This window comes from Sprattus sprattus, assembly GCF_963457725.1.
Source record: "Sprattus sprattus genome assembly, chromosome: 19".
In the NCBI taxonomy this organism is placed as follows: Eukaryota; Metazoa; Chordata; class Actinopteri; order Clupeiformes; family Clupeidae; genus Sprattus; species Sprattus sprattus.
The window spans coordinates 10,091,759-10,107,832 of NC_137917.1; the positions used below are offsets into that span (position 1 = coordinate 10,091,759).

The window sequence follows — 16,074 nt, forward strand, 5'->3', positions numbered from 1 at the left end:
AGTTAATTCAAGAATAGATGAATGCAGCAATAGCAAATTGTGCCTTGTTCCCAGATGGAGTGGAAAGTGATAGGTTAGATGAGGAGATTCTGGAGTGAAAGAGGGAGAAATGGGTTGCTATATGGGTTGCTATAATTCAACAGGTTATGCTGTAAATTATGTTCGAGAGATGTTTAAAAATGTTGGTCCATACGCACCTTTTTAACTTTGAGCACCTGCCTCGCTAAAGGTCTCTGCATGGCCCTACACAGGTTCATGAAGACAACAGGAAGGATGCATTGGGCACTGCATCAACAGTAGCTGAAAGGTCATTTTATTTGGCCATTTTATGCAGCTGTGTAGGACGTCTCTCTTCACTCTGTGCAAGTGAAAATCTGTCGAAGTTAAGTGTGGAGCCAAGAACTAGAGGTCGAAGCAATAAAAGGACATGGAGGTTAGCAGCACGGCTTAACATGCAGGGGTGCAATGCCACCTCCGTCACTCCCGGAAATCTGATCACCACTACCCCCGGTCTCTGCGGCACAGAGAGAGGTGGCTCCGGGGACAGTAACACTATTAAGCCAGTTCTTAAAGAGATGTTTGAAGACCCAGGGTCCCTCTGAGCCTCGCCCAGTTTCCTTCCAAAACACAGCCTCCCCTTGCTTCCGCACTCTCGACGGCTTTTATCACTGTGACAGCGTTGCTAAAAACCTGGTGTCGTGTGATGTTGCAAAAAGGCTTTGGCGCTGTCTCCTTGGACGTGTCTGTCGCGCCGCCAGTCTTCTGGGAACGTTCTCCCTCGCACCATCCCGACACAAGCGCCTGTTGAACCACACCAATACATTTTTAAACCACCAGGCTTGTCCATTATTAATGGCAGTGGTAGAGTTAAACATTCCCATTTAAAGATTTTACACTTGTTTGACCAGGAGGGTGTCCGGTATCCGTGTACAGACAGAGCAGAGATGCTGGCCAATAGGAGAAAACAGACTGGAGATGGAGGATGGTGTGAAAGTGGTGGTGGTGGTGGGGTGGAGGGGGGGGGGGATGCTGAGATGGTCCATTTTCCTTTGCTGCCCCGGCGACATGGCGGAAAGTGAACAAGCAAAAGAGAGAAATGAAATAAAAAATTGAGAGTAAAGAGAGGTCAAAAGACAGACAGTGAGAGTTGCTCTCGTGATCGCTGCCGGTGCCCTTGAAGTTTGACACAGACTGTGTAAGCTCGTCCACGGTGCACAAGGAGGGAAGATGGGACTGGCAAACCAAAATCTGCTATAGCAGTCTACTGCAGCAAGAAACACCACATCAAGATGGCTGAACATTCATCTCTAAGAAAGACCTTATAACCCTTAAAAAAAATCTTGGCAAAGGAACCCATCATTCAAGAAATTATTTGTGAACTGGATTCCTGTAGTAACGCCATCTCCAGCAGAGTAGCCTATTTAACCTGTGTTCCCATTGTAAGGACATTTATTACGATCTGTCTGAGAGTGGGCTGTCAAAGCTAGCATCATCGAAGTCATACAGTACAGTAGGCTACATACATTCAATAAAATTAACCTACATTTGAGTCCAACTGCATGACCATTCTTACCCTACACTTACCCTTACAATAAAGAAGTGATCCTATTTCAACCATAACTTCATTTTAAATAATGTCTTTCTTTATGACATTTAGTTTATAGTTTAGACAGCAACGTTGACATCTACAGTATATTCAACTGCATCCACTACATAATCTCAAACTTTATTTGTTGCTAACTCTCCAAAAAGGCTACCATTAACACATTTCTTAATGAAAAGGAAACATGCATCACAATAATACTTCAGTGTAACCTGTACCTATGTGGAGTGCAAATATGTCTTGCCATTACACTACCCAACAGCCCTACGTCTGCTAACACTACAGAATGCATAATTCCTACGGGCACTGCACTAGTTTTGTATAGCCTAATCTTTATTTTCAAATACTCAATATTCTTTATTTCTATTTTGATGGGAATAGGCAGGTGAAACAATGACATTCTCATGATGTGCTATACACAGAAACATCGTTTGGATTTCTTCTACAATATATACAACCATCTAGCTAGAAAGCTACCATATAAGCCAATGGAGTGGTGGCATAAGCGCTAATTGTGCCATAAAACTACTGTTTGAAAGCTTCAGTTAAGACCTACATACTCTCCATTAGTCGCGTAGCACATTTCAGATCAAACCGAGTCATTATAAACATATAAAAAGTTGTGTAGATAGCTTTATTAATGTAAAATATTCCTCGCTTCAAGTAGCCATGTTTTTTTTTTAAATTCCCCTTTCTTCCGAACGACGGTCGAACGACGCCCCTGGTGGATTAAATCGCTAAGTGTGAAGTTACTACTGGTCCTGACCACACGTAGAATTCTTCTCAACGAAAGATACACTTAAGCTAAGTGCTGCGTTGGGAAACCCGTCTGCAACGTAGGATTCCTCTTACGAACGATTTCAAGTGCTTTTTAGGCTAAGTGCGCGTTCGGGAAACGAGGCCCAGTGTAATGTCTTAAGTGGTGTCCTGACTTTGGGGTTGGTAGTTTTGGCGGAGAACGGGTGAAAGTGGAGGTCAAAGGTCGTCACTCGTCAGCGATCTGAAGCAGTGCAGTCCATCACAGTTAGAGGTGCCCTGTTCAACTTCTGGCCCACAATCCCCCCCCCCCCCCCCACACACACCCACACACCCACACACCCACCCACCCACACACACACACACTTGGGCTGCATCCCACATTAACCAACACCACCCTCCTCTCCCCCTCCAAAACATGACACGTTCTCACTCACTCCACTAATGACCTTAAAGCACTTTCACTCGTTCTGTCAGAGAGGAAAGCGCCCCAACCCCAAAGTCACCCACACACGCCGCACCGCGCCACGCCATGCTGATTACAGCTAAGCCACAAACCAGCCGACCTAGCCAAATGGTGTGAATGGAAAAGACTTAAGTCGCTCAATGAGAAAGAGAAAGAGAAAGAGAGAGAGAGAGAGAGAGAGTTTTTCTTCCTGGAGAGATTTAACTTTGTCGGACCTCAGGAACTGACGTCTTTAAAGCTGAGGGTCTGCTTAATGAGTCTAATCCGAGGGAAGGGTGACAACCCCAAACCCCCCCCAGTTAGTCTGAACACTTGCCCTCTCCACACACACCCCCACCCCCGCCCACTCCCCCCTCACCTAGTGTTCACTAGTTATAGCGGCTGATCCGCTGCAGGTCCTCAGAAAAGCCCCTGTCATGCCCCTGGTCAGGGCAACAGAAGGGTGAGGATGGGGGCAGCAGGGATTGAGAGTATGTATGTGTGTGTGAGGGGGGGTTGGGGGGGTGGTAGTGGCTGTAGATGGGGGTGAAAGAGAGGGCGTCGAGACGGCGCTGCATTTGAACTTAACCTCCCGGTGCCCCTGGACGGACGTGGCAATTATCACCAGGGCTCAGCATCAAAAAGAACAGCGCAGCGTGAAGCTGGTCTAATTAGTCATATGAACGGAGGCACCGCCGGAGCGGCCACCGCATGCCTGCCTGCCTGTCTGTCAGCTCCGCAAAGCCTGGGAAGGGCCTGCCTGAGCCAAAAGCAGAGCAGAAGGGGGTGGTGTATGTGTGTGTGTGTGTGTGTGTGTGTGTGTGTGTGTGTGTGTGTGTGTGTGTGTGTGTGTGTGTGTGTGTGTGTGTGTGTGTGTGTGTGTGTGTGTGTGTGTGTGTGTGTGTGTGTGTGTGTGTGTCTGTTTGTATGTGCATATGTCTGAGTGTGTCTGTGTGTGTGTGGGTTGTGGGGAAGAGGAGCAGGGTAAGTGAGGGAGGGGGGGGCACATGTGGGGGTGTTTCACTGCTGAAAGAGGGCAGACCACCACTCGTCTGCTCTTAACAGTTTGGTGAGGCCGGAGCAAGGGGCCTGGCACCAGAATCTCAAGGTCATCTCTAAAACAGTGGCAACTTATCACACTTGTCCCAATCTGCTCGTTTGGCTGTTCCCATCTCAGGTTGTAATTGGTTAACAGAGAGACAACGCTGCTCTCCTTAATATGCCCCTGCTCCGTGCTGGCTAGTGAAACATAGGCTGAATCACCACTGGACAACAGACCATGTCTGCACCTCTAGACTGGAGGTGGGAAATAAAAGCATAAAAAACATGCAAATATATTCATGTCATTTTAACAGTCAGATGTATGATCATGTCAAGTTTTATTTACACCCAGTCGCCTAAAAGCCATCTTTTGAAATAGAAGTTTTTCTAAATTACATTTAAACTAAATTAAATAAGTAATTTACCTGACCAAAATGGATATTATGGAGATTAAATAAGTAAAAAACTGCAGATTTTTTTTATTTCTTAAGTGAAAAGAGTTAACCCCTGTTAAAATTAAATAGACTGTGGAAGATGTTACCAAATATTTTTTAGTATTTTGTCAATTCACTGCTCCTAAAGGGGGCTGTCAACGGACAGTCCAGACAAGGAACTTTCAATATATCTCAATATAGGAACTTTCAATATATCTCTCTCTATATATTTATCTTGAGTTGTTGCATTACTTTAGGGCATATGATTCTCACACCTTTTCCAAAAAACTGTATGTCTTTATTCACATTTCATAAATATCTCAGTGTCTGCAACTTGGCAAGAATCTTGGTCCACTTACGCACTGACTTACCCGAGCCTTCAATGATAGTCTTGGTCGAATACAGAACCTAATTCGATGGAGGTAAATCGGATAGCACAAATAACGGGGGCGAAATAAACCCAGAATGGCTGAAAACGCTCTTTGCTTTTATATTTCATACCTCCCAGTACACTCACCACCTTCGATCTCACCACAGCTACAATCTTTCTACAAACTTCTGTTTCTTGCAATTTCGTGCAATCTGAGGGTCGCGCGTATCTTGTAGTCTTTTATGTATTAATTTGTTTATAACTTAGATTTTAGATATCAATTAAATACTTTATCGTGTAGATTTCTGCAACTTAAAAGTGGTTATTTTGTCGTGAAGGAGTGTTTCAAATTACGATAGGCGTTTTTCTCTCTCTGTGTAGAAAGATCTCAAACAGCCACCAGGTCTGCGACCACAAAACTGTTCTTCTTTTAGAGGAAATTAATGTCAAAACCACAGCTATTTAAACGGCGGAACGTTTATTGACACATAAATGAGACGAGACCTTTGGACTTTCGTAGATTGCTTTGAAAATCTTCTTATGAGGCCTGCGGCGCGACCAGCCTTAATCTTAGTGAAGAATTTAACACGTCGCATATAGCCTATATGTTAGCTTAAGTTGGATTTCTCTGTCTTCAGCATTTCAACGACTGACCTATTTCAAATGCAGAGATTGATTGTTATTTCCATGTCACAATTGTATTTACACGACGCTCCGCAAATGACAAGTTGAGATCAACCAACAGATGGCATAGTCTAGGGTCCTTGGGCTCTGTTCTCTTCGCAGAATGTTTCCTAAAGCCGGTGACAATGACCCCTGTGTTTGTCTTAAGGCCCACTATGTCTTTAAGAAGCGCCTTCGGCCGGCCGGCACACCAGCCCCCAATGTGTGAATAATATTCGGTAAGGAGTCACGCTAAGTGGGAAAGCTTTTAGCACATTATCCACTGGCAATTGCAAGGTAATCTAATTTGTCAACCCAGGTCCCCTTATAATATATCTGCAGCATTGGATTTGCATTTGGGAGGCGCCTAATAGGTTTAAGACCCTGTGGATGTGGGGCTCTTGTTTATATATGCGTCCATCTCTCCAGAGTGAGTGACATTGAGGATGAGAGGTGATTCCTCAAGCATGAAAAACACAGGAGTCAGCGCTTTTCCAATATATATTTATACCTACACAACACGGGCTTATGCGGCAGCAAGTGCAACATCAAGTATATTGGATATGGGAAAGAGGGCCCTGGTCTAACAAATCAACAAGACGGTTGGAGACGCGAGCGTGTCAGAGAGAGAGAGAGGTCAACAAATAAGGGAAACAATGACAGGCATTTCTGGAAGCCGACCTGGTTTGCCAAAACTTGTTCTGCCATCATGACAACATTTCTGTGAGAAATAGGCTAATGTTGAATTTCCAAAATGTGAAAAAAACAAGAACCAGATATTTTGGCAAAATATACAGTTGCCTAAAATCACATGTAAATTTCCTTTTACGTTCCTTCAGCGTTTTAAGCCTCGCCGATTAACATGAGAACATTCCAGGGAATTATTTATGCAACTGATAACCTCATAAAAACTGAGCTGGACTTGCTGATTGCGTCAACTGTGTGGCAACGCTAATAGCCTAAAAGGCACGTGCTCATTTGGCAGAAAAGAGTGGGAAAGCGCTAGCGCTCGAGAAGGCTTGAGGTGGCGTCTAGACAGGATTTGCGCTCTTGTCCAGTTCAAAAGGACAAAGAAAAAAGAGCGAGACGATGAACGATATAAGGGCAGTGCGCTCTAGCTATTGCCCAATACAAAAATATATCAATAATAATAACAACAACATTAATAATAGTAATAACAATAGTTGTAGCAGTAGAAGTAATAGTAGTAGGTAATAGTGTTCATAAATAACAAAACTACTTATCCTAAATAACTAAGATTACGATTTGTCATAATTCAGCTTTCATAGTGTAGTGGGCAGTGATTTGGGCCATACGTCGCTTAAATATAAGTTTTTAACCGATTATAGTGTGAATGTGCATAGGTGAACAGGCGGGAGAAGAGCTGAATGTCTAGCTCCAAAAGTAAATGTAGCAATAAAATTAAATATAATATAATGTCTCTTAATACATTTAGCAAGATTGAATGAAAGAAGAATGCGTAAGCTATTTGTGTTACCATTGCTGAAGGGCTTAATAACGCAGCTAAAAGATTGAGGCATGTTTCCCCGTATATTGAGACATATTTCTAAATTGAAATATGTAAAAGTACATAAAAAAATATATATGTTTTTTTTTTACCTAAAAATAGTCTACCAGACACGACTTGTGGCTATGCATAATGAACTGTTCTAATGTTCTTGTCTAGTTTATATCAAACCATGTCATGCGTTTCCAACCATCAGGCAGGTGTTTTAGTGTCAAACTGCGGATTCTTCATTTTGACGGATTTTTTAATGGGCAGGAAAGCTGTTTTTGAAGGAGTGTTCTGTTGAGGTTCAGCTCACAGGACATTGGGCAGCGGTGACGTCGGCAGCAGAACAACTATTGGCTGATTGCTGCACCACTGAAAGGGGGCTGAAAATTAAGTGGAGTGCGAGTGTCCGGCGGACGCAATGAGGATCTTGTCTCCGAAGCACCAACACAAGGGTCCTTGTCAAGGGTATCGCGCTATGTCTCCACCGATTTGGTTTCAACTTACACCAGGGCTTTAATTTGTTTGTGTATGTCATTCAGACTCAACTGTACATTAGATGTGTTTTTAGCAACTGGCGGTACAATTGAAACCGGTTGTGCCTTCTTTGGATGATCCATTGTCTACTGAAAATCCACCGGAAAGGGTATTTAAGCGTAAATACGCAGGAACGACCTTATCGCCATGGAGTACACCGCCTCACCGAAGCCGCAGCTCTCCTCTCGGGCAAATGCGTTCTCCATAGCCGCTCTAATGTCCAGTGGGAAAAGTAAGGACAAGGAAACGGAGGAAAACACAATCAAACCATTGGGTAAGTTGAGGAATCCTTGAATACTGATGAAACGTAAACAGCTCATAAAACGTATCAGTCACATTCCCGTTACCACTTGTATTTGTATCAATGTGTGGGGACATGTAGCCCGTAAACCATAGCTATAATTAATATTGTTTCACCAGACGTATACATTTCGAGTTATGTAAACGAAGGGCATGGCACACTACAAGCATGAGATGAAAACGAATCTGAATACTAAGTATACAATGACATGTTATTCTAAAACTAAACAACTAATTTACAAGGCCGGGAGTCTATGTTAGCCCTTTTTACACACTCTGCCAGCAAATTATGTTTGTGATGGTCCTCTCTCTTTCTGGAAAATGTGCAACCTCTCTGTGTGCTGAGTTGTAAATATACGTTAAAATAGATTACTTCAATCGTCTGTAGGATACATTTCATGCCACAGGTCATGCGTCATCTTAGCCTAAAGGATTCTCATAGTCTGATATTGGAAGTAAACCAAGCCTTTCTTTCTTTGTTTGTGGTCCCTCTGATTGACAATAACCCAGTATTTTTTTTATTTTTGCATATAGAGCATAGTCTGTCAGTATCCTGTTTGTCTATTTTGGGATACATTTTCTTGCAAAGTAGCTGCGAAGTAGCAGGCTATAACACTGCAGTCCAAGGTGAAGTACAGATAGGCCTGTTATATCTGGCGTAATAACAAGGCTAATAATAAAGATCTTCGTCAGCAGTGCAGTTTTAATGAATGACGGTTCAGCGTCAATGATAACTTAAATTTTGAGATAAGACATTTGCGTAGGCTACATATAAAGAGACGGTTAAAATACCGTTAAGTTTATGAAAACAACACTATTGCCGTTAACTATTACACTTCTGTCACAGACAGCAAGCAGTATAATGATAATGCAAGTGGTCCTAACATAAAACAGGCCTATAAGCTATAGGCTACGTGTGAATTATAAGGTGCCTTATTTCTGACTTTATTAGGCCTCTGTCTTTCTTTGGAGGATCGGACGAAATTAGGTGATGTGTGTAATATATCTCGTCTCCGTTTTTAGAACAATTTGTGGAGAAGTCCTCTTGCAACCAGAACTTGGGGGAGCTGCCATCCCTGGAGTCTCATGGAGAGTTCAGCAGCCCGGCTCCGGCTGTCTGCACCGAGCCGCTCATTCCCACCACTCCCGTGGTACCCAGTGAGGAGATGGCCAAAATTTCCTGCACCCTGGAAACCAAAGAGCTCTGGGACAAATTTCATGATCTCGGCACAGAAATGATCATCACCAAATCTGGAAGGTGAGCGTAATAGTATACCACTTGTGAGGCCTATTCCATGACGGTGGAACTGTTTTTAAAAAGCAAACACATAATTGTATAGCACCAACATTTGACATTCAGGGCGCAGATGCCGATGATGGTCTTATAGAAAAATAAAAACAAGTTATTTATAAATATTGAAGTGACAGGTAATTATTTTTATGTGTTCTTTAACTGTAGGTCAGATATGAAGATATAAATATATAAAAGACCATATTTTGTCTACTCCCCCAAAATAATAATTTATTAAGTATACACACATAATTAGCAAATAGATTGGCACATGCCACTTACAAAATTAATTTTCATGTAATTTAACAATTTAGATCACCTGGCTGTGTGTTCGTAGTCATGCACAGTTGATGAAACATAAGGCTCATCTTCATTTTAATTGGCTGAAATTAGAAAATGTGTTTTATATGTCACACTAGGCACACACTGTTTGCATAACTTGGATACAAATAAATAGCCAACTATGCCTAACTACCGCTGGCCAGCAGATTTACAACGTTTTAATAGAAGGAAGCCTTTCTTCCCAAGTCCAGTTATTTATGATTCATTGCAGTTTTAACTAACTTTGTATCACCCTGTCTCCTCCCACTCACAGAAGAATGTTTCCAACCATCCGCGTGTCGTTCTCGGGGGTCGACCCTGACGCCAAATACATCGTGCTGATGGACATCGTTCCAGTGGACAACAAGAGGTATCGCTATGCCTATCACCGGTCATCGTGGCTCGTGGCTGGGAAAGCTGACCCTCCATTGCCAGCAAGGTGAGTAGAATTTGCCGCACCTCGTCCCCCGGCAAATCCTTTCTCTGCCTGTCGTTATTGTCCGGTAGCCTAAATATTTTGTTTCGATAGTAAGCCTATGTGTATTCTATTTCCACAACTTTAATCCAGTAATGATATAGCCTAGCCTACTTATGTTAATTAAATGAATTATTAAAGTAGAATGTTGTTACATTTAAATGAAATGTTCTTTGGAGAAAAAAAAAAAAAACGATTGCCTTTCCATAAATAATAACATAATGCTAAATTCTTAGCTAGATATTTTAGAAATTGTTTCATTGCATTGCATTTGGTTGTTTCGCAGGTTGTACGTCCATCCAGATTCTCCTTTTACCGGGGAACAGTTACTGAAACAAATGGTGTCTTTCGAAAAGGTCAAACTCACCAATAACGAGCTGGACCAACACGGACATGTATGTATTTAATCTAAATCTAACAATGCTATTTGATGATATGTACATATCAGGTTATTCACTTCGCTTGATCAGTTTTCTAGATAAACGGAACATTTGACAATATCGGCTTAACACAGAGCAGACACCGACACACCTGCTGGCGAATGTTTTATTCCGCTGGTGAATAGGAGAGGTTTTCTACATAACAGTATGCAAACGTAGGCTACTGTCTATACAATTATAATAATTTAAAACATATAGCTTATTATGCTGTCTATGTATGTAGGCTGACAAATACAGCCACAAAATAATGTATCGGGTAAGCTATGCTAACAATATCGCATTGTTTGCTGTATTCAGCTATTTTTAAGTCAGTGTCAACTTACAAAAATAAAAATGGAGAAATCGAAAGTTTATTTTTCATTTAGTGTAATACATTTATTCACAACACAAATTCTATTCTAAACGTGCCATTTTGAAAAGCCCTGTCAGTTCACACAACTTTTTTCTATTGAGTCGGGTAGTTTCATTGCACATAGGCCCTAACACTGCAGTAAAAAAGATTGACAGATTTACAGTTATTATCATCTATTTATATTTATTCGTCATGATAGGTGTAAAATAAAAAAAAATTATATACACACACTGGAAAGACAAGTAGAAATTTCTAATCCGTGTTTGTAAACTGGAAGGAGACTCTGAGGTCCTAGTTTTATTATAACTGAAGATGCTGCTTTTAAAAATCTGATTCATTATAAATCACTGATTATAATTTGTAGATTTTCGGCATCATACTAAAATTGTTAGATTCATTTGGATATCTTGACCTGCTCCAAAGTGTAAATGCTTGTTTATTAACCCTTGGTTTTGTAGAGCAGCACAGTTAAAATATAGATTTAGTTTAAGTCCCAAATCAGAGGTTTATATGCTCCTAATAACATTACAATGTAATTAATACACATAATGGGAAAGAAATGACATTGAGATAAAGTTATTATAGCACTGTTTATAAAAAAAATGTATTCTGATTTTTATTTATAAGTTGTAATGTATTAAATAACTATATATTTAATACATTAGAAACATATTTTAGCAAAGCATGTACTTGGTCCAATCACTCTTAGACAGGACATGAATGATAAAAATGTCTTGTTATACAACAATATGTCAATATTTCTTGTCAGATGTTTGTCACATTACAGTGATGAATGCTGAGCTGTTGACCTCTTTTTGAAGAAAGCATAGTGTTTTGGCTATCTGACTTTATCCTCCACATATACATTGAACCACGCACACACACTCACGCAGCACAGAACAATTAATTCATTGAAAAGATTTATTCCAGTCAAAACCACCAAAGTATTATTTAATGTGGAGTATTGAGGAGCACATAACAATTAGTTATATCAACACCAATGGAATGGCTTATATCAGAGGAGCTTTTGCTTATCATATTTGTATAGGTAGTTAGTATAGTGGTGTCTTGGTCAGATTCAAATTATTTTCTCTTCCCTCTTCCAGATCATTCTGAACTCCATGCACAAGTATCAGCCACGGTGCCATATTATCAAGAAGAAGGACCACACCGCCTCGCTGCTCAACCTCAAGTCTGAGGAGTTCCGCACCTTCGTCTTCACTGAGACCGTCTTCACGGCCGTAACCGCCTACCAGAACCAACTGGTAAGTTCAAAGGTCACAGCATCTGAGGTCAGCAGGCAAACGAAAGAAATAAAGTGGTATACTTTGATGACAAAATATTAAAAAGAAAAGCTCTTCTGTGAACACTATTGGGTTTGTTGATGTGACATGATTCAAACTGGGTGGTCCTTACACTGGTAACACTGGGTCTTTGAAATATTAAGAGGTGATTTACTGCAATTTAAGATCCTCCATTTTCCCTTTGTAATATTATTCGTTGAGAGTGTAGTGAATTCATCCAATTCCTCTCTTGAAAAAAAAAAAAAAACAATCGAGCAAAACCTCATAAACCCCTGTGTTTTGAAGAAAATGTTTTACAAAGTCGTCAGTACAGGCTGTATATCTTATCGTAAGTTTTAACAAAGCCGTACGAGGGATGGTTGAAAAGGCTAACGTGTGTTTATGCTAAGTCAGTGTGTGGTGGGGTGGAGTTGGTATGAAAATATGCTTTGGAAGCAGCATCCCAGAGGCCAACAGTGGCTCAGGTTTGTTTAGTCTATGTGAGGCATTATGATGTGATAGTAGAAGAGAGGAAAGGGGAGGGAGAGGGGGCAGAAGGAGATAGAGAAGGACAGAAGCACACACAAAGAAGAGGAGTGTTACGTATATATATATATATATATATATATATATATTTACCAGGACGTATATGTGCATATGTGTGTGTGTGTGTGTGTGTGAGAGAGAGAGAGAGAGAGAGAGAGAGATAGAGAGCAGGAGAGAGAGAGGGTTTAATCTTGTTGTTGGCATTCTGGTCCACAGATAACCAAGCTGAAAATTGACAGCAACCCGTTTGCCAAAGGCTTTCGAGACTCCTCCAGACTCACGGACATTGAGAGGTACTAAGAATTCTTTGTTCTCTAATGTATGTTTGTTTCGGACCCAGATCGGGTAAGATAAAGCAGAAGGGTGTTGGGCGGTGGATGACAACTGTACAAAAGAAGTGTGTGTGGGTGTGTGTCTGGCATGCTTGCCAAGCTCTCGGGTGTAGGAAAATATCTGTGCTACAGTAGGGAGAGAGAGAGAGCGCATGTGTATGTCTGTATGTGAGAGTGTGTGTGTGTGTGTCTGTGTGTGAGAGTGTGTGTGTTGTGTGATGGCACCATTTCACATGTTCAGTATTTAAATGCATTTATGCAACCCACTTTCAACCGGACACCCATAGACTACCAAAAAAAGAAATTATCTTCCCTCTCTCTCTCTCTCTGTCTCTCACCTCGTCTGTCTTTCTCCCTTTCTTCCTCTTCCTCTTTTTTGGGAAGGTTGTGAATTAGATGTGATCAATTGATCTTCAGGGAGCTGCAGAAATCGCATTAGTCTGGAGTCGGCCGCTGCACTAAAACATGGTGTAATTCAATTGGGCGCCGTGACTGATTGAAACCAGCCACCCACGTAGCGGGGCTGTGAGGGCCTCTCCTCTCCGCGACAGCGCTCCGCTGATAAAAACACACATATTTGTATTGCACCGCTGACAGATATTGCACTTTCCTAACCTAATTGGGAGAGCCGTAATGTGGACGCATGGGCCCTCGTGATGCAGGGGACTCTTATCCCTCTGTTGCCCCCTCTGATACAAGGAGGGCTGCCTAAGAAGAGGCTAATCTAACATGAGCTAATGTCCTTAAAGATCAAAAAAGAGGACTAGGGACGGTGCTGTGTGTATGTGTGTGGTGTGTGTTGTGTGTGTGTGTGTGTGTGTGTGTGTGTGTGTGTGTGTGTGTGTGTGTGTGTGTGTGTGTGTGTATTTTTCCATTTTGGTATTGGTGTGTGCATGTGTATTTCTTAACAACTTCCCTCTCATGTATTGTTTGTGGGTCTGAAAAAGGGCAAATTCTTTATGTCCAGTGTAGCGTTGTGCTCGGGGCTCTGTTTGTCCCTTTCTGCTGCCGATAGAGGCTAAGTGAGCTGTGGGTAGCGATGTGCTGAAATGCAAAGTGTCTCAGAACTCAAATGTCTTTATGATGAAGAAAACATATTCACAGAAAGAGCAGCACTCACTCTCCGTACAGTCCAGATGTGACTAAATGTTGAGGTTTGGTTTTTGAGTGTAGGGGGTGGGGTCACTGCAATATCTGATTATGTGTAAGGAAACATATTCCATTGCATCTGTCTCTATGCTATAGTAGCTTAGTTGTAAGAGCACAGTCCTCAGAGCAGACCCTTACTGCTAGGGTCATGGGTACAGAGTAATTCCCTATGCCGTCGATTGGATGGATTGGATAAAAGCTCCTATGAGATTTTTTTTAGTGTGCATCTTTCTTTGAAAGCAGAGATATATCTTGGGCTCGTCTCTTGGGTTTTGATGCAGGGAAAGTGTTGAGAATTTGATCCATAAGCACTCATACGCCCGGTCGCCCATCAGGACATATGCAGGAGAGGAGGACACCCTCGGCGAGGATGGACTCTCAGCACACAGCAGGGGTAAGACTGATTTCTTCACTTTACCAGCTTGAAGGACTTTGACTTTTTTTTTTTAATTTTTTTTAACAAAATACTAGGAAAGGATAGTAATGACATTATAAGCAATTCATGCATTACTACAAATGCTTCTGCAACAGGCTGCAACAACTACTGCTAAAACTACTATGAATACTGATTATTATTTGTAAAAAAAGGGTTTACAGTCAAAAGTGCATTACTATTATTATTATTATTATTATTATTATTATTATTATTATTATTATTATTATTATCATTATTACTTCCAATAATAATAATGCTCCTTTTACTGTAATCACTTTGTACTTGTAATTGTACTTTGCATACCTTGCACAAGAATAATGCTATAAACATGCAGCTGAAGTTAGTTTAGACAGAGTAGTCCAAGTAGCATTCCTCATGCTTGTCCTGTTGTTTATCCATGTGGCCTCTCTCCCACAGGCTCGGCCTTTAGTGCATCAGATAACCTCTCCCTGAGCTCCTGGGTCACCACCACCTCTGGCTTCTCTGGCTTCCAGCACCCCCAGTCCCTGTCCGCCATCGGCTCCAGCGGTCCCCTGCCCCACCCCATCCAGGGATCCCTGCCCCCCTACAGCCGCCTGGGGATGCCCTTAACGCCCTTGGCCGGGTCCATGCAGGGCAGTGGGCCGACCTTTCCCTCCTTCCACATGCCCCGCTACCACCACTACTTCCAGCAGGGCCCGTACGCTGCCATCCAGGGACTGCGTCACTCCTCCACCGTCATGACGCCATTCGTATGACTGCCGTGATTGGCAGAGGGGGATGATGGGATTGATGATGCGTACAGCCCTGTGATCCCCTCTCTCTCTCGCTCTCTCTCGTGTGCACTCTCGGGTGTATATCCGCTGGCGTGTGCACATGCAAAGACACACACACACACACACACGCATACACACGCACATACATACAAACACTAACACAAACACATGCTCACACACAGGCGTACACAGGCAATGAAACACACAAACACACTGACAAAAAAACAAAACAAGATGTCATTGATCATGTTTGATAAGGCCTCCTTGTAAATAGCAAGTATAAAACTTTAAAAACTGACTACTCAGTGACGCGGAACTGCTGCAGCAGTACTCAGTACAGTTGGACCCCGGAGAGCAAGCAAAGACATGGGATTCCTTGTGGATTTTAACGAGACTGCGAAGAGACACAGACAGTGCTGCCCACACGGGACCTCGGTAGCAGTACCAACAAAAGAGTTTTTATCTGGCTGCTCTCCCGGTTATTCGTCTAAGGTGAGACAGCAAATGATTGATAACTGCTCATGGTGGCTCCCTAATGTGTTCTGTCCTGCCATACTGTTAGTCTCCTTCTCCTTCTGCTCCTCCTCCTGTTTCTCCTTCTCTGTCCTCGCCCCAAATGCATGGAATGACAAGCCTGAGATTTGCAGAGTAAACAGCCACGACATGAACTGAGCTCATCTACGCCCTGCGACACATGTGAACATGAGCAGACTGTGGTGCACTAAAACCTTCTACACTTCAAACAACCGGGGATGCCGCTAGAAGTATATAACTCTGGACAGTTCAGTCACACAGACCTCCTCCTGCATCCTCTTCATCAGCAAGGGAAAGTACTACTTATATGTCAGAATAAGAATATGTTAATGCCTGACACTGAAAAGAAGAGGTCATTGGTTCCGTGTTGTTTTGAAATCGTTTGTGAACAGATTGGTGCAAAATGATGCAGATATTTGGAGACTAAATGATGTGGCTGGTGTTCAGAATCGCGGGCTGGAAGGTGAATCCTGTCCTCCATGTTTTTATATTTAAATC

At 42.2% G+C, this 16,074-nt stretch overlaps 1 protein-coding gene across 1 annotated transcript; it reads left to right on the forward strand.

Annotated features, from left to right (window-relative positions):
- Positions 1-7,509: 7,509 nt before the first annotated feature.
- tbx20 (T-box transcription factor 20) lies at positions 7,510-15,024 on the forward strand (the record flags this gene model as incomplete). Its single annotated transcript, XM_080858007.1, has 8 exons — positions 7,510-7,636; positions 8,686-8,920; positions 9,549-9,713; positions 10,036-10,144; positions 11,648-11,806; positions 12,587-12,663; positions 14,133-14,245; positions 14,705-15,024. 8 exons carry the CDS (start codon positions 7,510-7,512, stop codon positions 15,022-15,024), a joined length of 1,305 nt encoding a protein of 434 aa, XP_080714133.1.
- Positions 15,025-16,074: the final 1,050 nt, after the last annotated feature.